The following is a 23,197-nucleotide window of genomic DNA, read 5'->3' as shown; positions in this document are numbered from 1 at the left end:
CAAATCCATTCCTAGTGGGCCACACTGCTTGCTAATGTAGACATAGTCACTGATGGGTGGAAGAATCTAATGCAAGTTTAAGGGAAACTACGTTTAAAAACTGTCTCTGGAATTTGAGCATGAAATCTAGACAATCAGAACAAATCAGCAGCAGTCTGGATTTCATTACAGGTATCAGCTGTGTTGTAAATGCCAAGACAGCTGTCTTACACTTTCAAGTAAAACAAATGCTTTGTAGACAAGTTTTTTCAAGAAATCAGCTTGAAATGCCTACAAAAGTGGAAACAATTATAGTAGCTTCTTGCTGGGGTAGCCTTTCAGCCAAGATAAAATGGAGTGGCTGGTGCCCACCATTCAGCTAGGCTCTTGGGAATATTAGCAGCTTAGTCTCTGCAAAAATAGGAAGCAATACATCTAGTAAATATTGCCATAGAAGGTGATGCCAAGCTCCAAGAGTTTCTGTTGGACTTGCTAGAGCATGACATTGTGCATTTAGACAAGAAACAGCAGAATAGTCCCAGGTCTCTCTGGAGTCAGTCACTCTTCTCACTATCAGTCAGAAAACTGCTTCACTGAGCACACAAAAGGGGAAAAAAGCAACACAGTTCAGCAACAGCTGGTATTAAGTGGAAGAGGGAGAAGAATCCCTGAGAAGATGTACGAGGAATGAATAACTGAATCTTTAAACAATCTCTGGTGGCAGCACCATGGTCTGTATAAACTACAGAAAACTGTATTCAGGTAAACATCAAAAGATTCTGCCCTGACTGGAGTTAATACTCTTGTTTTCATAGCAAGTTCAGGTTTCCCTGCTTTAACTTAAAATAGGTGCTATTAGTTGAAAAATGGATGTAAACTTGCTTCTACATCTGGACATAAACCTCAACAACTTCAAGCCATGGCTTTTGACTTGCACAATGGACTTACTACATTTCAGCAGTTACGGATGCAGTGTTCTCTAAGGAGTTAATCTCTCCTGGCTTGTTTATTACACCTCATTGATACCCTGGGCCATGTAAAAAACTTGGGACAGGAACAAGCACATCGATATGTGATCTGTAGGAAGTTTAAGAAAAGTGGGTGATGGACCAATCTGACACAGGTAGATTGTTATGTTGAAGTGACAGATGTCATAAAAATAAATGCAAGAAACAAATTTTCTATGGAACCTAATAGAAGAAACAATAAACCAATATCATAACAAAAATGGACACATAGCCACACTGGAGCAGAAGCTGAACCATGGTTGCCAAATGGTTTCTGTGGAGATATTTACAGCAAATCCGGTGGGGAGACGTAGTGCACCTTCACTGATGGATAACTGGGAGGAGAAATAGCTAAAAGATCAGAAGGGAAGTGAAGGAAAGTGAGGACTCCCCACTCACAAATAGTACAAAGAAAAAAAGTCAAAAAAGACCTTTTGAGTACAAAGAAGACTGGATCACAGAACAAAGAAGTAACGTTTCAGTTCTAGTCTGTCTGTGAAAAGAGGTTGCCTAACTGTGCAAATTGGCATGGGAAAAGAACAAAATGTATCCTTCATACAATGTTTTATGATTAATTCTCAGTTCTGTGTCAGCAGCAATGCTTATACAAAGTGTGTTCTTTAAATGCCTTCTTTAAAAATGAAAACATATTTTTTCAACATGTAAACAAACATACACTTACAGGTAAAAATGTACAAAATGTAAAAGTATAAATACGCAAAAATATAGAATTAAAAACCTGGGCCTTAGGAATCATAAAATGTTGTTACAGAATAGCTAACATGGTATTTGATTTTGCATGTTTAACTTAAGAAACACAGTTTCAGGTATCATGCTTGTTATAAGGAATCCACCTGTCAAGGGAAGAGAGATCCGTCTTCTCAACTGTGTCTAATTACCAAATAGTAAAGACAAAAATCACAAGTTACTTGAAAATTTAAGGCAGACCAACAGCTCATCTGACTTCAAGCAGAAATCGTTTGCTCTGCACTTCTAAAAACCAGTCTCAGAATACCTCAGACTAAGCATTTAAATATCCAGGCATCCAATATCAAACAAGCTTTTTGAAAATGTCCCAATTCCTCATCAGAAACATTAGGAAATTGTGACATGAAAAGCATCTTCCATAGGGATCAGTTAACATTTTCTAATCATAGACCAAGTGATACAATTGAAGAGAGATGGTGATTTCAACTGATGCAAGCTCCTAAAATACAATGGCATTTCTGAAATTTTTACACAGATATTCTTTACCTTGAGAACAAATGTTTCTAAATTCATAATGCAGAACAAAAAATAAAAACATATGTTCATGTTGATAATAAGCCCCAGTTGGCCTCTTCCCCAAACAGCTTCAGTAAGCTTGCAGGTGCACTTTTACACTTAAAAAGGAACATCTAACACAGCATATCCATCACACAATTGCACACACCTAGCCTGGCAGTGTGTGTATGTCCAAATCTGAGAGCTGCATGAGCGCATAAAAAAAACCTGCATGCAAAGTAAGCTCATATTTGTACATCAGGAACCACTGCCTTTAGCCCCAGTCCTGCAAAAAATTCTGCACCTACATAACTTTATGCAGCAGTGTCTTAACTCAGCCTTTTACTCAGCTACCTGTGGTAGGGGAAATACATATCAATTCAAGCATTTTGGGGAACTGGGACATATGAGAAGTAGGTTTCAATTAAAAAATCCGTGGCATATAGTGCTAGGTCCTTTTTGATCTGGAGAGTGACAGTGAATTCTGTCTACACTCTTAAGCAGGTCAGGCCCTCTGAAAATCGTCTAGTCCTTGGCAGTAGTTTAATTACAGAGATCTAGCACTAAAATATTAATACTTTGGCCTGAGGTTTTCAATATAATTTCCAGATCAACAGAGCCTGTCATATACATAAATGGCTTGAATATTCACGTGCTAGATTTTAAAAGGACATTTGAATGTAGGTTTTTCCACCTATTGTGACTCAAGCAAAACATATTTTTATACACCTTACATTTCTACAAGCACAGGAAAACATTTGACTTGTAACACAAATTTAGTTTTCAAAGAGAGGTTTAACTTACCTGCCAGAAGTCAGCAACAGTAGCAGGGAGAGGGCCCTGGGTGGCAATATATGCAGGGTTTCGGGGGTCATGGTCCATCTGGAATAAGGAAAGCGAACACAGACTGGATTTATTTAAAAGAAAATCCCTTGCTGTCTTAGAGACAGAAAAGTATGTGAGGGCAGAAACAAGGGGCTTCCTAAAGGACTATAGTCTCCCCCCATTCTTTATTGGCAAGCAAAGAATTTTATTTCTAAGCTCAGAGAAGAACTTCTTCCACAAAAGACTGATACTACCAGATGAGTATCAGCACACATGATGAGCAATGTCCTAAGCCCTCAATATGCACCGTAAGATCATTTATGGTGGTTGACAAAGGCATTTATTTGAGATCAGTACTCGTGGTTTCATAGCAACCTAGGAGCCATTTGAAACATTTTTCTACACTGAGTGTTAAGAATGCTCCACACATCTAAATATGTTCTCCATTTCCATCGTGCCAGTCAAGGGCACATGTAACTAAAAACCAGCAAAAATGGGGAACAAATTCAGTTTCTGGCTTTTTCTGGTTAGCTGATTTATCTAAATGCATGGATTTGGCCTCAATAGAGGAAGTTCTGCCTAAAGACCTTAATTATTACATTTAATTCAAGGAGCAGAAAATTCACTGAGCAGAAAAAATAAAGAATCTAAGAAACAAAGCCATCAAGAGTAAATAGGATTAGTGTGTTACAATGAATGTTTTTGAACTGATGGGTGGTTTTCTTGGTTCTAAATCTTAGGACCCATTCTGCTGAAAAAGAAGATCTGCTGATAGGATTAAAAAACAAACAAACTCATTCTCACCCTGAACTGGGCAAGACAAAACTTTGAACATAAAGAAAAGAGACCTAGTTCAGCTCTCAGATGTGCGGATGTGACTCAGTGACAGTGAAGTCAGCGAGAGTTAACTTATACCCATGTAGCTGAAGGCAGAATTTGTCTCAATACACGAATCTGTTCTATAAGTAAAGAACTGAATAAGAATGAATGTGAGTCACATTTGCATTAACAGGCGTCTACTGAATTTATTCATAGCCTATCAAAATTTTCAGTGATGGTACATGTCAGCGTAAAAGAAGGCACCTCATAATTATGTGCAACATAAAAGAGGGAAGAACCATAAAAGAACAGATGTAAGTTATTCTAACAGAACAACAATATGATGAATGTTGCAAAAAGGAAGAGAACACTTTCATGTTTCTAATTTTCTGATGTATAATTAAGCTGGACTTAATATTAAAATTCTCCATGACAACACAACACAGGTAAAATGAAGCCACTCAATCTAGAATAAAAGCTTAATTCTGATTCACCACCCATAGTTATCCCTGACCAGGATGTCTATTATACTATCATTTTATTCTGAGCTTTGTTGAGATGCTTCTCTTACCAGCAGGTAACTCTTACAACAAGCAGTTGCTCACAAATTTCAACTTTTCTTTCTCTGCCTTTTGCCAAAAGCACTTCTGATAGCAGGATATTTAATACTGTGGGTCTTTTGATATCAGGGAAAATCTAGCTTTCTTCAGAAAGTGGCATTAGCAAAAAAACCTTAAGAACCATTTAAAAATGGGCAACTTTTTTTTTGTTTTTCTAAGAACTGAGACACTGATCTAAACATAGGTCAAAACAACATCAAATGTGATTAAGCAGTCAGGCTTAGGCTTTTTTCTCCATGATGGTTGAAATAACTTCTGTTGTTTTGCTTTGAATTCCACAGAAATCTATCGGATTTAATAATGTGACTAAATGTTTTCCTATGCTGGAACTACAATCCTTAGCTTAGAAAAACTGGCCTGCACCAAGGAGGACTTGCTACTCCCAGGGGAAACTGCTGTAGGCTGCATCCACTTGAAAATGGTGTCACTTGTCTAACAAGAGCCTGACTTGGAAATGTAACCAACAGTGAACACACCAAACTTTAGAAAAATAATAATTTATTTTGAATTTCTTCCTAAACTAAATTCTTTTGTATGTAGACATGCCAGAAAACAAAGGCAGAAGAAATCAATGATGATGCAAATAGCTCTGTCATGGAGGAAATACTTTTCAACATTAAGGTGACAAATCAGGAATAGGCCAATCTTTGCATTTCAGTATTAATCAACCTCTGTCACAAAGGTGCTGTTGGAATGTGGCAAACATTACAATAAGCACAGAGTAGTGAAGTGTATCAGCAGTTTAACAATAATTCAAAAGACAATTATTACATTCCAAGCACATTGTGTTGCACAGAAAACAATTACGAGCAGAAACTCGCTTGGAGCAAATAGAAGATGGCAGAAAGCCCTATCACACTATTAAATGATATTTAACTGAACAAAAATAAGAGCAAAGATTAAACTAATTAAATAAAATTCATGGTTTCATCAATTTTCTGTTATATGTACTGTTTTAAAGGGCACATATTTCAAGAAAAGTGTGAAAAATCACTACTCTGGTCACATTAAATTTAACGTGAGTAGGTGCAAGGCACGGTTCTTGAATGTTTGTTCTATGTTTTTTATTCTCTCAAGGTCACCAAGAACAGCAAGGGCATGTTAATCTATCACAGTTAACAAAAGTTTGAATAAAGAAATAAAATCAGCAATGGGTTTTAAACTAACTAATCAAGGATCAACTAAAAGGCTTTTTTTTAAATGTCAGTAGTCATTATCTTCTTTTAGGGATCCTTCAGTTTTCTCACTTCACAAAAATAGAACAGAAAATATATTCTCCAGAGAAGAATAGAGAACAGCAGGTTCCATACTATCAAGTATTAAAACAAAAATCGACTGTTTGCTACATTTTACCTTCCGAAATCACCCTAATTGTTCAAAGAGAACAAGATTTTTCCCTCTATGTCCCCATCAAAGCATAAATTTCACAAGGCTTACATCAGAATTGGATCAAACAGCCATTTTTGGAAAGAAAAGCTGCAATTATTACAACTATTCTGCTATGGTGGAATTCTCATTTTCTGCTGCAATACAACAAAGGCAAGTCTGGTGATAATGTTTCAATCTATTTTTCCATGGTTTTGTATTAGGGAAAGAAAGGGATCCAGGATTACTATAACTGACCATGCAATTGACTGTGGTGATTTCCACCACTACCAATAACAAAAGCAAATGGAAACAAAAAGGAGGAGCATTCAGATTTCTTGTAGGAAGAGAAAAAAACTGCAGAAAACTTTAGCGGCACAATTTGTGTTTTTCTAGAGACCTTTGTAATATAAGTTGACTTACAATAACTTAAAGTAGGAAGCTATATAAAGAACACAGTACCACGATTAGTTGAACTTTGTTAAATTAGTATCAGGCCCCAATTTCACCTTTGCTTCACTAGAGAATAAAAGCTACTCCTTTAGTTTTTCCTTGAGGAGTTCTACTATCCAGTTGCCTTACTGTAGAATTTTGCAAGGATTCCCTGCAGAACTCTGAATATTTTTTAGTTTTTAGATAGAGATTGTGTTGCTGCATGATTTCATTGATAATGCTGATGAAATCATGCAAAATCAATACATTATACAAAATCCTCAAATTTTATTATACTTTGACTTGAGACTGGTAGATATTGATTCTTGTTAAGAAGTCTTCTGAAACTGTAAACTGAAGTAAAAGTGTCAATAGGCATCAATGACCATTCTGAAATCTTGTATAAATGATAACAGTGATTCATTCCTGCCCTTTACCTTCCCTCTCAGCTTGTCAGATCCTTACTGTCCACACAGAACGATGCTGGGTGAGATACGGTCTCAGTCACATCGTATTTACCTTGATCTAAATCCTCTGAGTCCAGCTGAAATATTCCGAAATCAGAATGAGATCCAGTGTTTCCAGACTTAATGTGTTTATAATACCAATAAAATCTACTTTGATGCATGTATTTATTACACAAGAGTATAGACAGTCTCTAAAAGTAAAAAAGTATATTTGTTTTTTAAAAAGAAAGCATATCCAGAAAATGCAGATGAACTTTGTAATTGCTTCAGCTCAGCATTGAAATTAAAACTAGTCCTCATCTTCATGTTTGAATTAAAAATTAAACCAATTTTTAAATCCTTCCTTTAAAACCCCTAATGGAATGAAAAAAGTAAATCTGGTTGTGAATGCCATTGTGAATTTCAGAGTCTATTCTTGGTGATAAAATTTGGTTGCTGTGTTTGAGCAAACTGTCATGCTAATGACATTCCTCAGTCTGGTGTCTTCAATAATAAGCAAACTGAGTTTTTAAATGTAGTTGATGGGATTTTTTTCTCTCTCAGACACCCTATGAGGAAAAACAGAATTCCCATTTACTTTCATGACCTCTGATTTAAAAGCAAAGATTGCACATTATTTACTACTGGATGATTTTCCCGAAATTTAATGAGGACTAAGTACAAATATGACAGATGTAATTATCACAGTTTTATTCTGCACAGTCAGGGTCTTCTTGTGCTGTAATTGCAAGCCTTTCATTCAGCTGCCGATAGCAGAGTTATTATCATAGTACTTTATGTTATTTCAGAGAGGGGGGAAACAGATTTCTACCTCGCTTTTACTCTGCAAATTTATCTTAAGGACTCATTTCGCCTGGCCTCACGCTACAGCAAAATTAAAGACCTATGGGAAGAGTCTGGACTAAATCTTTGCTGATTCTCCTCACCCACTCCCAGCTGTGGTGAGGCCATCAATCTAACCCCAGTTTTCTCAACATACTGGAGGGAAAGGAGGTCTTGAGGGGGGTAACATTTTTTAAAAGGAAGAAACGTGGGCAGGTGGCCAGCTCATTGTCTAGCGCAGGGATTTTTTTTATGGTGTACTGCTGCACTCATTTAGACTTAAGTTAAGGTTGAGTGAGCCGCAGCTGGAGACTGGACCAGTGACCCAGAAGCTGGAGATACCCAGCGACATGTACACGACTGGAAGCCTCCCCTTCTGAAGCTCAAATATAATTACTTTACTTTACAGTCTTCCCCTACCAGACAGCTCACACGCGCAGGGAGGAAAAAGCCTCTTCCAGTCAGTCCAGACCACACTGATCCTGTGCCATTAATGCCCATCTTGCAGCTCACTACAATGCTCACTCCTAACCCAAGCGCTGCACGGCGCAAATGCACCAGGAACATCACTGTATTGACATGATAATTACTGAGGTTATTTAAGTTGAAAGGCAGCAGTCCGAAGAAAAGAAATGGCAGAATTTTTGCAAGAGAATTAAAGGCAGATTTACTGGTACTCCACATCCATGATACACTTACAAAGATGCTGATTAAATGTGTGTCTGCTAACAGAAAAGATATCAAATAAACAGCAATAGTAATAGCATGTATGCCCAGGTCAGGCTGAAATAGCTGTAAAGCCACAGTAAATACTGCAGAATCAGGTGCCCAATATTCCAGTAGGCTTCTGAGGTGGGGAGAACAGAGACTGAATGTCTCTGCTACTCCTATATTCCACCTCATTATACAAAAACTATACCAGATTAACACATTTACACTAACCTGAAGATATTTAATTTCTTTTGATATGAAACAGTTTGCAGGGAATCTTTGCAAACTATGGGCTTGCAAAGTAGTGATTTCCTCCTACCAACCTCCCACAGCATCACCTTCAGGAAACACACATTTTATCTATTGCTTTCAAAATAGCAAAATGACTGTTGACTTAGTGAAACAAACTCACAAAACCATCTGGAGCATCTCTTTCCTTGGAATAACAGGTCATCTACAAAATGTGGGCTGTGGCACTCCTTCCCACACAGTAGCGTCCCTATCCTACCATGAAGAAGAGGTACTCAAGAGTTTATCTTGGTAGTTTTTCATGGCTATGTGAGATACTGGGTGCTTGTCCCAATCCAATGAAACACTTATGCACCCACTTATCTCTGAGCATAGAAACATTTCTGTAAGAGATATAGAAACAACCATAGAGAATTTTTGCATTATCAGTGTGACTTGTTTATTGAACAAAACTATTAAGTCTGGGAAAGCTACAAAAAAAAACCCAGCCTTCCAACCTTGCCGAAGAAAATACCCTTATTAAGTGCTGGATAGAAAGGCAAGTTTTACATCTTCCTGTAAAACCATGACAGTTAAAGCTGTGGCAGCAGAGACCCTCTGCCTGCATTAGCTTTGGGCATCCAGACAGAGCAAATCTTTTCCCCGCTATGTTAATCCTAGTCCTGCCTCTACACCCCCAACACTACTTAATCTAATACTTTTCTCTTCCATGTAACTAAGGGAATAGATACACTATAATCCAGAATTACAACAGCAACAGGCATAGACACACATGCAAGAATTTACCCCTTCCCCAACCAAATTTGTGTTCTAAAACTAGTTAAACTGTGTCTACACAGACTTTTGGGTAGGTTGCAGAAGCTCATACTGGTTATTTGGTAAAACCACAGCATCTGTACTGCTGCCACCATTGAACCTGGTTTAGTACTGTTTATAGATGCTGTAATTCCCTTTCTGCACCATGTTGTAGTCACGCAAATTACAACCAAACTCTTACAATAATACATCTCACTTCTGGTTAACACCTCCCACTCCTGTGCTTGCTACAAAACCTCTCAGCTTCTACTATCAAATTAAGGCTTGACCAAACATAACCCACTGGCTGTGCCCTGAAGACAGGCAAACAGACCACTGAAACTCTGGAGCTGGACCTCTATGCATGACCTCACAAGCAGGATGCATATTCCTTGGAGTGCCAAGATACTCTGATCTCCTGATCCTGGGGCCAGCTAGAGCGTGGTCTATCAGAGACATACTTAAAAGTAGACCAAAACTATCTCTAATCTGTGAGCATCTACCCCTGTCCTCTAAAATGGCAACTGGCAGTCCCTGAAGCGTGCAGGTGCTTTGGTTTCCCCTCTACCCTCAGCCAAAGACAAAAGCATCCCTAAGATATTTGTTGGGTTTTGTGTATTTTTTAACTCTTTGAATAAAACATTTTTATATTTTCAAGGAAATGAAGCTTTTGAACTCTGCTGAAAATAACAGAAACGAAGTTCAGCGAACAGTTTCTATGCAGCTGTGGGATTTTTTAAGGAAAAAAAGTATTGTCAACAACATTGGAAGGAAGCTGCCTGTAGTTTCATGCTGTTGCAAATTGTCAGCTGTCTTGCCCACACAAAGTGATTTAACTGGGGGAGTGATACTCCCCAGGAAAATGAGCCAGTAATGGCATACACAGCCCACTGCAGTGGTATCTAATTCTCAATCCTAAATTCTTTCTCATAGTTTCCCTGTAATAACTTTTTAGCGCCTAATTAATGTGAATAAGAACCATGAGCAGAAGTGACTCCAATACTAGCAATCTCATAGAGGTCAAGGACACAGTGCCTTTTTTCCCTTTCAAATGGGTATCATAACACTTCCATTAAGACACCATGACAGGGCAATGCTACTGGCTCTATCATACCTGCTTTGTGTCTAAAAATAAAGATGTTTTCTCCCTATCACCTTTCACAGACAAGAAAGGATTCATGTTCAGCATACACAGGGTGAGAGAGGGCAGCTGGGCCACACTGGAGTATTTGGAGGCAAAAACTGGATTGACCTATTTTGCAGTTTGAATGAATGTGCAAGTGGTAAGGCATTTCCTTCTTGCTTTCAAAACAGCAAGCTCAGAGAACCAGGAGAACTACAGAAACACCAAACTATGCATTGGTAAGGCAACACTGGAAGAAAGGTAAGAGGAAATGTTGCTTCCTGCTGCAGAAGTTGTTCAGAACCCTGTGGAGCTCAGTTCTCCATGCCTACCAAAACCATTCCTCCTATGACTGTAGCTAGTAGGACAAAGCAAAAAAAACCAAAACCCAAGCAAGTATGAAATCCTCAGAGAAGGAAAAGCTGTTAAATGTATATAATTGAATTTTATAATCTGTTAATTAATAATATCAAGTACAGAAAACCTGACAGTATTACAAGGTAGAATAATGACTACCTAGTGACTTTGTTTTCTTAATACATAAACTTTAAGGGTCTTGCATGTACACGTAGAGGATTTATTTATCTTGAATTTGAATGGACAGCCTGAGACATCAGAGTTGTGAGGTGCTCACCACCTGAGGTTGCACAACCTCAGCAGTGAGGTGCCGCAAGTTAGCATATTTTAACAAGGAAAGACAGGGACTCACTATTTGGATTATTTCTCATAGGTTATTGTACTTACAATTGGGCTAGCATTGATGTAGTCTGAATTGTCGTGGCTATTTTCACCTTTCAGACATATCCTGGAATGATCATCTGCAAAGGAGAGAATAAGAGAAGAAAGTTTCTGTACAGGCATTCTATCCATTTTAAGTTAATTCAAAGTCAGATTAATGTGCATTTCAAGACAGGTAAATGGTAAATATAAAAAAGGATATTTTCTTTTGACTCCTAACCTATCATAACCATGATATAGCCACAGCGTCACAGTCTGACTCGGGAACGAAGGACAAACATATTTCAGAGGCTGAGTACCAGAAAGCCTATCTTCATACAACTTCTCACAGGAAAAAAGTGGAATCTCTACTGCTCAGGGAGTTTAAGATTTAAACTAGGCAAATCATTAGATAAAAACAGTATTATAAAAACCACTCCTGTGTTTGCAGGGTCATTGAAGAAATAAACTGATGTACTTTGTCCATCTGGCTTCTCTATAAAATGAACAGCAGCAACACTGAAGTACAGTTAAGAGATGGACAGTAAGTGAATCTGTCCTGATCAAAGACCAGTGCTGTGTGGTGCTATGCTAGTGACATGGGGAGACAATATGACTTGGAGATGATCATGGGGGAGAGAAAATGCCATTAAAAACTGCACCTAAAAATACAACTAGAGCACATACAGGTGTATTATACTGCTGGTAACGTAGCTCCTTCAAGACACCACTAGTAAAGAAAACAACAGCTCTGGACAGAGGAGACTTACTCATGTTGTTTGCATCTCAGCAAGATTCTTGTATCAGTTTTTAACTTGTATTTTTACTGGTGATATCTCAATTATGTTTAGAGCTGGTACACTCCAAACTCTAGTCCTTTGTTTTAACTTCAGGACATATGTAATGGATGGTTTTATTTGTCTGTATTAAGACAGTGACAATGTAGATGTCTGCAGCTCGTCCAGTCATCTAGACTCACTTTCTGCTGAGGGAAAAGAAATATTTTTTATGTCGTGAATCATCTCATCCTGATTTAGCTGTCTCAAACAGGACAAACTGCACTCAAGAAGTGCCCATTTCTTTCCATTGACTAAAGAAAGACAGACCAGACCACATGCAGATAATTTACGCAAGATGTCTGTCTTTACACGTGAAACTCAAACAACTTGTACCTGATACATAACCAGCACAATTTATAGTTCTCAGCAAACCTATCCTTCACAGTATATTGTGGTAAGAGGTCATGGAGCTGCCCTTTCTGTAACCCTCTATAGCTGATCATGGAGACTGATGTTTTGAGAGGACCTTTCCACCAATTATTCATATAGACAAAATAGGAGTACAGGAATACATGCTGTTCCCCTTTGTATCTTTTCTACTGGCCTGTGACACCATTCTTAACAGCAGAATTACAAGTTGACTTTTTAAACTACCAAGTACCAAACATTATTTTAATAATGAGGGACAATAAATGGGCTATCAAAGATTGTCAGTACCACACAGGAAAGTAGAGACAGAGGGTTTGAGCTCTGCTTAGGTTTATTCACCAGTAATGTCATGTCAGTTCAATGTGTGAGCAAGACAAAGGTGTGGTTATATGATGTTGTTTATAGTCACTCATCACATCAGCAGTATCTAAGACCACCAATATGAGCAACCTTCTCCTGGAATAAGATCAGAGGTGAACAAGTCTTGTCAAATGAAGAGCCATTCTTTACTATTCACATAAAATAATTTTCTCTGATAAGCTTTCAGCACCACAGGAGGATGAAGAAGACGAGAAAGGGAACATATTCATGCACATTATTCACATGCACCTTACTTTGGCACCACTGCACAAAAAATCTGAAACATAAAAATGAACTTGTGACTTCTGAGATTTTGAGGCTACCCAAGCTTTTTTATAGGAAGCTTTACATTGAGAACTGTCACAGTGCTTGAAGAACTGCAGCTCTGAAACCTTTTGGCTATGCAGAAGATATGCAGGTTACATGCACCAAATGTGGTCTCTCAAGTATCTTAAGCTAAGTAAGCACTAAGGATAAGCCCCATTCATTGGATAGCAAAAGTGTTTGAACTAATCACCAAAGAAAATGTGTGAAATGTTTTCAAATGGATGAGGGAGAGAAAGCAGACAGTGATTCATCAGTATTTAGCAAACAGATGTCACTGTGACTGTCCAATACAAGTCAAGTGTCAGATCGGTAACTTCAGGATCTTTGTTGTAAGACACAATGTTTTATCCAGACCTTCTGATTTAGTGTGCCATATCATTATCCTGCTGTCTTGGAGGATGAGACATGTTAAGGCTTTGGTAGTGAAAAGGTGGTGAGACTTTGTATTTGCTCTCAGGAAAAAAAAAAAAAAAAGTGTGCAAAAAAGGTTGTACATGTGTTTTCTGCATATATCAAGAGTTTGCACCCATGTGTGCTTCAGTTACAGCATCAAGCGTTCATATTGACAGTGAACAGATTGTGCTTGTCTATGCCTGTTATCACCTCAAAGTTTCTAGGAACTAGCATAATAGCTCTTCAGAAACAGGCAGAAAAAGAAAAAAAGAAAGAATACTATGGACACCAGTTTGTTATGGTAACAATAAGCAACTATGGGGAAAATGCCGAATGTACAAGATGTTTTTTTGTAAACTGAATGTTGATTATGCTAGAAGCAAGGAGGAGAAGCAGGAGAAGCAGGAAATAAAAGGAAGGAAGGGGATGACAAAAAAGGAAGATATATAAAATCAATCTAAAAAGCAAGAAAGGTGAAAAACAGAGGAGGATAGGGACAGTAATAAGGAAGTGAGAGAGAAGACAAATGCTATTACTAGCTACTGCAATCTGACCAAGCTATGGCTAGTCATCATTTCAAACATCTACAATAGCTACTGCTGAATGATTAACTACTTTGCATAGCTATTGCTCCAGCCTAAGCCACAGCTGAAAGAAAAACAAAACACATAGATGGATATGTATGGCAGAGAGATGGTTCCTAAACAAGGCTGGTATTAACCTATAGCTGAGGAGAAATATAGCACAATGTTGTATTTTATCTACATATATAAAGTATAAAGTATAAAATATAAAGGACAGAATATAAAGCAAACCCACATAAGTTTGCAGTTTATAAAAACTCAATTTATAGACTGAAAACGTGAAGTTTTGATGTCTACATATAGGTATTTTCATGTGGACTAGGTTACAGTTAATGAAACTTTATTTAGCTGGCTAAATATGAACATGCCATACTGTCTGAGAAACTGTAGAGTAGAAGAGACATTGTACAAGGATAACACATACGATATAAGACCTAAAGACTTGGACCCTACTGGACCACCATCTGAAGCTCACAAGATATACGAGGGCATTCTAGAGCTATTAATTCCACTGTAAACAAAATTCCAGCTTCTGGCTATTGCACAGCTCTCTTGAAGCCACTGACTAGCTAGCTCTTCACTGGTTTTAACAGGTGCTTTTGACACCTGGCTCATATGGAGGCAGCTACATGGAAACACTTAAATTTAGGCACCTTAATCTACAATTTCACAGAATCATGCCCAGAGAACTTGACTCAATGCCTCAGTGTAGGTTTCTAGTGATATCTGAGGTGCCCTGAGGACATTCAGGCTAGCATCTAGGAGGGCACAGGTCTCCCACAGGGCCTGTCTTATATCTACTACCTCTGTGTGGGTACCTTGAATACTTAAAGCATCTCAAATGGCACTGAATTCCTGTGTTTAAATGACTTAGTTGAGCGCAAAACATCACATCTAGCAGGAGTGACCAATAGTACAGTAGCATGCTATCTCAGTCTTCTGCTTTTCTCACAGTGGCCTGGCAGTTTAATGAAGATCTGTTAGCTTTGTTCTTTTTCAGATGGGGATTGAAAGCTTGTAAGAATCACATCTTACCCAATTCCCTCTGTCTTCTGTTTCCTTTTAGTCAGATACTTCTGAAGGAACAGAACCAACAAACAAAGGCTGGAAGCAAGGCATATAGGTGACTTTGGGTTGTCTGAATCCAGGTATCACATTGCCAAGTGAATGTCACAACATTCAACCTTGCACATTCTGCCTGGATCATCATTCTCTTCCTTCTAGATTTAGAGGGATTTCTACTGAGGAGCAAAAGCAGAGCAGTCTGAAGACTGTGAAGAATCATAATTTGTTCATTGTCACTATTTTGCTCATAGGTTATTTGCACAAAGCAGAACTCTTCTTGGGTCTGAACTGAAATCAAGTTCATTTATTCCAGAGCGCTATTTGTCCATGCGTTACTGACAGGATAATGAACATGCCCAGAACAAGTACCCTCTGCTCAGGTGTTCCTGTCCTCAGTGCACATCCCCTGGCTGTGCTCTGACTGCACACAAGCCTCAGAGCTGGGTGCACACTCTGTCCCCAAATTCTTTCTTTCCTTTGGAGAAAAAGCAAAGCACAGAGGTAAGCAGGTTGCTCTAATATATACCATAACCCATCAACACCACTACAGTAGACAGCTTTTGACAGATGTTCACTGCAAAAACTTGTTTGCCAAATATTTAAATACCTATATGTATCTATGTTATACCTCAATAACAACATACAGTATTGACCCTGTTGAGATGGTTTTATTTTGTAAAGATGGACAAAGAGAAAATAAAGTCTGGAAAGCTTTTTTTCGGACATCAATAAATTGAGCTGCTCGTGTGTTCATACAGAAAAAAAGGTATCCCATTTCCCTAAATTATAGCAGTCTGCTTGTTGGTTGGATAAAAGGATGCAGTTTTGTTAATCTAGAAGGTGCAAGTTCAATTCTTAGAATTTTTTTAAAATTGCGAGATTAAATATAATGTTAATCTAGAAATTACATCAGTTGTGTAATCAGTAAAAAATAGTATCATGTAATTTTAAGACTGGTTAAGAAAGGAAAATGCAAAATAAATACAACATTATATTAAAGTTTCCTTGAAGCCTTACTAAGATGAAATCTTTTACATGAATTGGTAATCTTGTTCTACCTTGCCAAGGTGATTATAAATATGAAAAGGGTAAGGAAATGCTAACAAGGCATTACACCATGAGACTACTTTGAATGTAACATAACAACTTTGTAGCATATCAAAAGCATATCAGCTTTGCATCTTAATTTATTATGAAGCAAATCTGTGACTTTTTGCTATAGTTTTAATGTAAATCATAGTAAAAAAAAAGGGGGCAAACTGGGCTCTTTCTCATCTCAGCCTAATCTTAGTCTACAGTAACCATCACCCTATGAAAATTAAACATTGCTTAAACTCTATGCCACGCTTTCCACCCATCAAAGTAGTTTTAAAGATATAACAGGACAGCTGTTTACCAGTGCACAGTAACTTCAGAAAGTGAGGGCAGGTAATTTTGTTCAATTCAGTCAAAAAAGGAAAGTTCTCAGTCTGCTAATAGCTGTAATAAAAATTTCCACATTGTAACAAAGCCAAAAAATACCATTTTACTCTAGTAAAAGTATTATATGATTTTAAATGTGCTAAAATACTTCTAATTAAAGCTTCAGCTAAATTGCAGCCACTCTGTCCTTGTCCAAATACCTTCCCAGGTAGTACTGATTCAGTCTAGACTCAGCAAAGGGAAGAACAGGCATAACAATATGCCATAAAAAAAGCAATGGCACAGAATTGTCAACTGAAGGCTGATCAGTGCGGGCTGATACATCCACATGGTACAATATGATGAAGAGACAGACTATCTTAGCTCTGAAAATCGTTCAGCTCTCTAGCGTGGCATGACACCCAAGCTAGAAATCTCTACTCTTTAGCACTGCCGCAGCTATGTTACTTATGGATTCAGAGCTTGAATGGTCTAGTCTGAGGGTCTATATCTTTTTGCTTGTTGTATCATGCAGATACATTTCCTACATAGCCTGAATAACCAGCATCAATTTCTGGCAACACCTGTAGCTCCCACGCTGTCCTCAAGGCAGTAACCAAAACCAATCTATCTTAATGTATGAGCAGGGCCTTGAAATAGTTTAACATGGTCTGACTGTCCATATCGCAAAGAACACTTAACTTAGATCAATACACATTATCACAGAGCAAGTTTCACTTCCTATCATGTCGGCGGAATGCTATTTTTTCAGGATGTAAAAGAGTACAGAAGTCTTGCACTACTTTCATGGTGACTTCTTTAGAACTTTTCAACAGACCTGACCCCAAAACATATGGAATTCAGCAAACTGTTGCTGTTGCCCCAAAAGACCAGCACCACATTCACTCAAGAGAATTCATAATGCCAAAGTACTGTACTCCTAAGCAGCAAAGCATTGCAAAAAGAGCTACTACATAAACAAGAGAGCCAAACCCTGCTGAAGGAAATATGCAAGGACTGATAGGCTCAGTTAAATTATCATGTACTTTCAAAGAATCTTCACTCTAAATCTGGCTCTGACATTCACTTAACGTGTTACCTGTCATTTCCCCATTTCCAAAGGAGGAATAGTACTTTCTTGAGGCTCTCATAGGGAAAATTAATGTTTTCAGGGCACTTTAAAAATTAAAATAGCTATATATGTTTGCCAAACTACCCAGCTGGATTGTGGGCACACTGATTGAGAGCATTTTTGTTGCTGTGGACTATGCATATATTCTCAGTTTCAGTTTTGTTTCATTGGTTGCTTAATAAAATGTGTGGCCATAGAGTACCAATGTAATCTATGAGATACATATATTTGCATAGGAAAAATATGTTGCTTTTATTTCAAGCTCAGAAAGGTAGCTGCTTACAGGAAAGAGCAGATTCTAGGAATATAAACATTGGGTGCTTTTTTTTTTTTTTCATTTTCTCTTTTTATTCTAAGCCTAGCAGAAAGAGAAGCCAGTTTGCAAGCTTATGCCTTGAAGCCCAAAGGGGCTCATTCAGTACAGCTGAGTATCTGATGAACAGATCATCTAGCTCTGATTATAGACTGCTGGTATTACTGTTGGATGGACATGATACCAACTTGTCTAAACACAAGCCAAACTTCTTTCTGTTGAATGGCTACAGATGCCACTCTTGTACAGAAAGTATATTCCAGCATTGAAAAGCACTCTGGCTATTGAATTTCATGAGACAGCACAGCTGCAGCAGCAGTGTTATGTGACATGGTTGTGCATTTTTGTAACATATATACAACTTATAAGGAGAGAAACAGTGTCTGATATGACAACAGGACATGCACCCAGCCCACAGTTGCAGCTACAGTTTTATAGTACACATATAAGCTACTCTGGATTCTGTTTGTCTGTCATCTGTAGCTTTCAAACCACTGTGCAAAGGATATTGAGGAAAGTATCAAGAACTTAAAAAGGAATCATCCAAATTAAAGTGTACGTACATGGTACCACAGCCTGTAAGCGATTCTTCTGGGTATTTTCCTCCTGCTGTGAAACAGTGGTGGCATTGGGTTCAGCCTGATAAGCACATAGAGCTTCCCACTCCTTCTCCAGACGATTCTTGTTTTTCAGATGATCTTCCATGTAGGACTGGAATTAAAAGAATACTATATTAAGCACTGACTTAACTAGGCTCAAAGCTAAGCTAAAAAGATGTACCTCAGGATGGCAAGCATGGGAATCCTGAGCTTTGGGGACAAAACACACTCAGTTTCATGGCTAATTCATACACTTAAAGAGAGTTAACTTCAAGCTTATTTGTGCTATAAAAAATAGAAAGCTAACATGTACCAGTGCTAACAAAGATAGGCCTGAAACCCCCAGCTACTGAGCTTCAGGAGAAAACACTTCTTCACTACCTCGAAAATAGAAGTCCAAATGTCTCTAACATCAAGTAATGAAAAAGAAACAAAAGCCCACTGATAAAAATTACAACAGCTCACATCAAATCAAAGGCTTTTAAAACTGAAGTTCAAGCACATATGCAAGTCACAACAACAATACAGCTGTTGAGGAGAATTAAAAAATTGCCAGGCTGAAGTGTCACGGCTCAAGTACCAGGGCATTAGGAACTCACCCTGCACATGGACTGGCACAGAGAGTACCTTGAACTGAGAAGGTTATTTAATATTAATACATGTTGTTAAAGATTGTACCTGGCATTCTGCGAAATCAACAATGTTAGGAAAAGCATCGCCAAAGAAAAAATAACTGGCTGTGGCAGGAATCATGGCCCATCAGAGTATATTGGTGTGGGTCTTAAGTTTTTGCAGATCTCCCAAGGCTAGATGTTCAGTACAGCAGGGCGTCAGGAATTAAGTTCCAAAGGTTTGCCAGAAGTGAACTAAAACCCCATTCCTTCACCCCATGCACCTGAAAATCATCCAAGCAGGTGAGGGAACAGAAAGAAGGAACAGTGGCAAAAACCAGAAATCTTCCCCCCACCTTTCACATGAAAATTAAGAAAGTGAACACTTGGTACTGTAAGTCTACTTCTACAGACAAATTACCTTTCAGAGCCTGTCATCTTCCCCTACAGTAAGCAACAGAATAATCTCACATTACACACAGTTTGTATTTGTAAATTAAACTCCATACTATTTTTACGAGGTACGTTGAAGTTAACATCCTTAAACAGATTAAAAAAGGGACAGACTGTTTAGGGGACAGGGTCTGGGTGGGGGTCGGGAGCAGAGCTGGGGGTGCCTGTGGCCCAAACATCATCAGTCAAAGCAGCTCCTGACGGAGTATTCACAGCCCAATCTGTAGCAACACTTGTCTAGAAAAAGCTCCTAGAAAGGATTCACTGAAAGTATAAAAAGCAGTTTGCTTAGAAAACCTTTTCCATAGACAATCTCTGCTATGTCGATAGTTCTTCCCAAACATGCTTTAAAGAAGAAAGACTCTCATGCCCTCTCAGCAGGTTTAACAGAAGGTGCAAAAAGCTTGCAGCTTGTCTTCCGCCAAATGGGAGCTCTGCTAAAGCTGTCGCTCCACCACGCTTCCCACCCGACCAGTGAAGAAGGATACTGCTCTCTCTTGCAGCCTGAATGTTTTTTCTGTTACAAAAGAGCCCCTGACACACAGCTTTGTTTTGTGCAGGGTTTGTTGGGTGTGTGCGTCTTTACACGAGATTTGTAAATCAAACCTGTTACTGAAAAGCAATTCAAGAAGTGATGCTTCCGGAAAGGATATCTTTAGGGACAGAGAAATATATTGCATTAGAAGAAAGGTTTCTAAAGAAGGTAAAAAATAGTGGTGGCCTAGATACAATCAAAACACCTACTGTGTGATCTTTTCTATAATGAAGGAAAAAGCACTGCAGTGGACAGAGCTGTGACCTGACGGATGGGGATCTGGAAGAGTTGCACAGCCCCATAGTGTGTTAGGGGAGAGGGATAGCTAACATGTTACTCGTCAACCTGAGAGTTAATGGGAGGAAACCATTCTCTGATAGTTTGCTTGTCCTTGCCAAAAGGCTGTTGCTACTGGGGAAAGGAGGGAGTATAAAGATCCTCTTCTTTTCTCCTAGAAAATCTGTGCCTGGATATGTATACTGAAACAAAATAATAATAAAAAAAAAATCCCTCTTGAGCAGAGACTAGTTGGTACACAATAATTTTTATGAGGCAAAGGGAAAAAATAGCAAAATCTTACAATACCACTGAGCTAAGGCTCCTTGCTTCAGAGAAGCTGTTTAGCAGGCAGAGATCAGGCAGTCAAGGACCAGCCCATAGCATCTTCCTATTTTAAACCAGAGTTTTATAATCTGATTCATTTTGACATGCCCATCACCAATGTCCCATAGATTTCAGGGACATTTTATACAGAGATACAGATCTGCCACCACTGAATCTCTGCAAAGTACTGTGAGATCCACAAACATTTGATTCCTAAGGCAGAGCTGTACAGATCAAGAGGCTTTCTGTTGGCTCCAACTTGTCTATTTGATGATTTCAAGGATTGTATTTTAAAAAGGAATTTTATTTTCTTTTTAAATCATCAAATGTGACACAGTTAAGGTAATTAGATTGGTTTTAGTGCACACAAATTTTTAAGAAACCCATCTCTCTTTTAAAAGGAATAATCTTTTTACTTTTACCTTTTCAGGGCATCCTGAGTGTAAAGAGAAATAAACGTTCAAATAAAACCACACTGAAATCTTTACTTTAACCATACAACCACTTTTTGTGTATTGCATGTATCAGATTCACAGGGCACTTCCTGACAGATCTCAAAAAGGTGTTTGAACAGATCCATGGAAGGCTCTACACAATATGAACATCTGCTTTAGACACATTTAAAAAAGCTACTGAGAAAGAAGTTTGCTATAAAACATTCAGGAGTCAGACAATTCCCTCAGAGTTAAGTAATCTTTCATTTACAGGCCTTCAGAGCCCCTACGCTCATCCCCATTTTGCTAAACAGAAGCTTAGTGATTTTGAAACACTCTCTTGGGAGCTGCTGGATGTACATTAAATTGAGTGGAACTTCTGATATTTTAGAGATTGTATGTCTACTCAAATCCACTCCTTAATTAGGATGTTTTCATGAGACATTCTGCAGTGTTTGCCTGGTACAAAAGAAATTCATTACCCACATGTCAAACACGCACATGATTTTCCTTGTCCCAGAGCAGCAGGTAAAATAAATAGAGGTTGTCAACACTGTTACAGTAATGCTCCTCAAAGCCTGCTGAAAATGGTGGAGGTCTGGTCTCACCAATATGTCCGTATCAAGACAAGTCCTGTAATCCCAAGTATATGCTGTTATTTAAACAAACACTGTCTGCTTGGACAGAACTCCTGATGTACCCTAAATTTCATTAAGTCTTAATATTTCTTCACAGGGCCTCACCTGCAAGGACAATTGCTAGCCCAGTTCATACTTTCTCTTGTATACACCGATGAGATACTCTTGCTACCAAACATGTTACGGAGATAAGGAGGATGCATCAATGTTAGGTAGAGAGGGGGGATGTGTTATAAAAATCTATTATTATTGTGTGAGACATGCCAGTTTTAACACAAAATACAAGCTTTCAGCCAGAGGATGAAAAACTGTCCCAGGGACAATGAATCTTTGGTGAAGAAAACCAGTGCCAGTGGCAAATATTAAGACAGATTCAGCATGCCTGAACACAGGCACAAAGACACAACACAATGTGTCTTGGCTTGGCTTTGGTAAAACTTCCTGAGCGCTTGGTTGATGTTGTAATATGGTGTCAAACCACTTTGGTTTTCTTTGTTTCTTTCTTTACTCAAGGAGTGGCATCCAGTGCGTGCTCTGTGACTAAATTAAGGTTAACAAATATAACAATTAAATTCTAATTGTCTGGTCAATCTCCAAATACCTTCTGCACAGATGGTATGGTTTGCATCTGTCAAGATACTTGTTTTAAAACCACCTATTAGCTGATGTTCAGCTATTACCGAAAAAGCAATTATTTTTGACAACACACTTCCAATACAGTACTTGATCAGACACTCTTTCACGATGGAGAATGTCTCTTTTAATAAAAAGACGGGCAACTGTTAAACTGACAGATCTCAACAGGTCTAATCAAATCTCAAATGTCAGCCGAAGAAATGGATGGGACATTATCTTAATCCTTGTGAATGGTGACCACTCAAATCCACACCTTTCACCTAACAGTGTGAGAGCCACTCCTTTCAAACTGCTGCTGCTTTCTCCCAAGATGCAGAGTGCCAGGCAGTGCCGTGGTGCTTCACTGGGTTCCTCAGAAGGAATTTGCAGAGGACTGACCTTAGCTATTATATAGCAAATTGTGAACTAAATGACTACACTTGAAACAATTTGTGTTGTTATTCTCTTCAACTGATTTAAGTAAAGGCTTTTTTTTGGCCTTCGTTCCTTACTAATTTGTAGGCTACATTGTTCTGGCACAGGACACTCTTGCCTTTTTGCTATTCTGCTTAAACTTGTCTTCTTCAGTACATACTGCATTGACTATATGTAAGAGGAAAACTTTTCTGCACAAATCCAATTTACTTTCAACACAGCACATGACTTTTTCGTTTTTCTGGCTTAATACCTTATCAGTAGTGGCTTCACAGTAAATTTCTCTGTTCCCACTCA

General features: G+C 38.3%; 1 protein-coding gene across 1 annotated transcript in view; it reads right to left on the bottom strand.

The window, feature by feature from the left end:
- Positions 1-23,197, bottom strand: part of PTPRN2 (protein tyrosine phosphatase, receptor type N2) — a 616,207-nt gene that overhangs the window by 44,661 nt on the left and 548,349 nt on the right. The window contains exons 15-17 of the mRNA XM_026843491.1: positions 18,541-18,688; positions 11,222-11,295; positions 3,054-3,131 (exon numbers count right to left, since the gene is read on the bottom strand). Of these exons, the coding sequence (XP_026699292.1) occupies positions 3,054-3,131; positions 11,222-11,295; positions 18,541-18,688 (300 nt within the window). The remainder of the gene's footprint in view (positions 1-3,053; positions 3,132-11,221; positions 11,296-18,540; positions 18,689-23,197) is intronic.

This window comes from Athene cunicularia (assembly GCF_003259725.1).
Source record: "Athene cunicularia isolate RWA chromosome 2 unlocalized genomic scaffold, athCun1 chr2_part1, whole genome shotgun sequence".
NCBI classification, from domain to species: Eukaryota; Metazoa; Chordata; class Aves; order Strigiformes; family Strigidae; genus Athene; species Athene cunicularia.
This window is presented reverse-complemented; position numbering and strand designations above follow the sequence as displayed.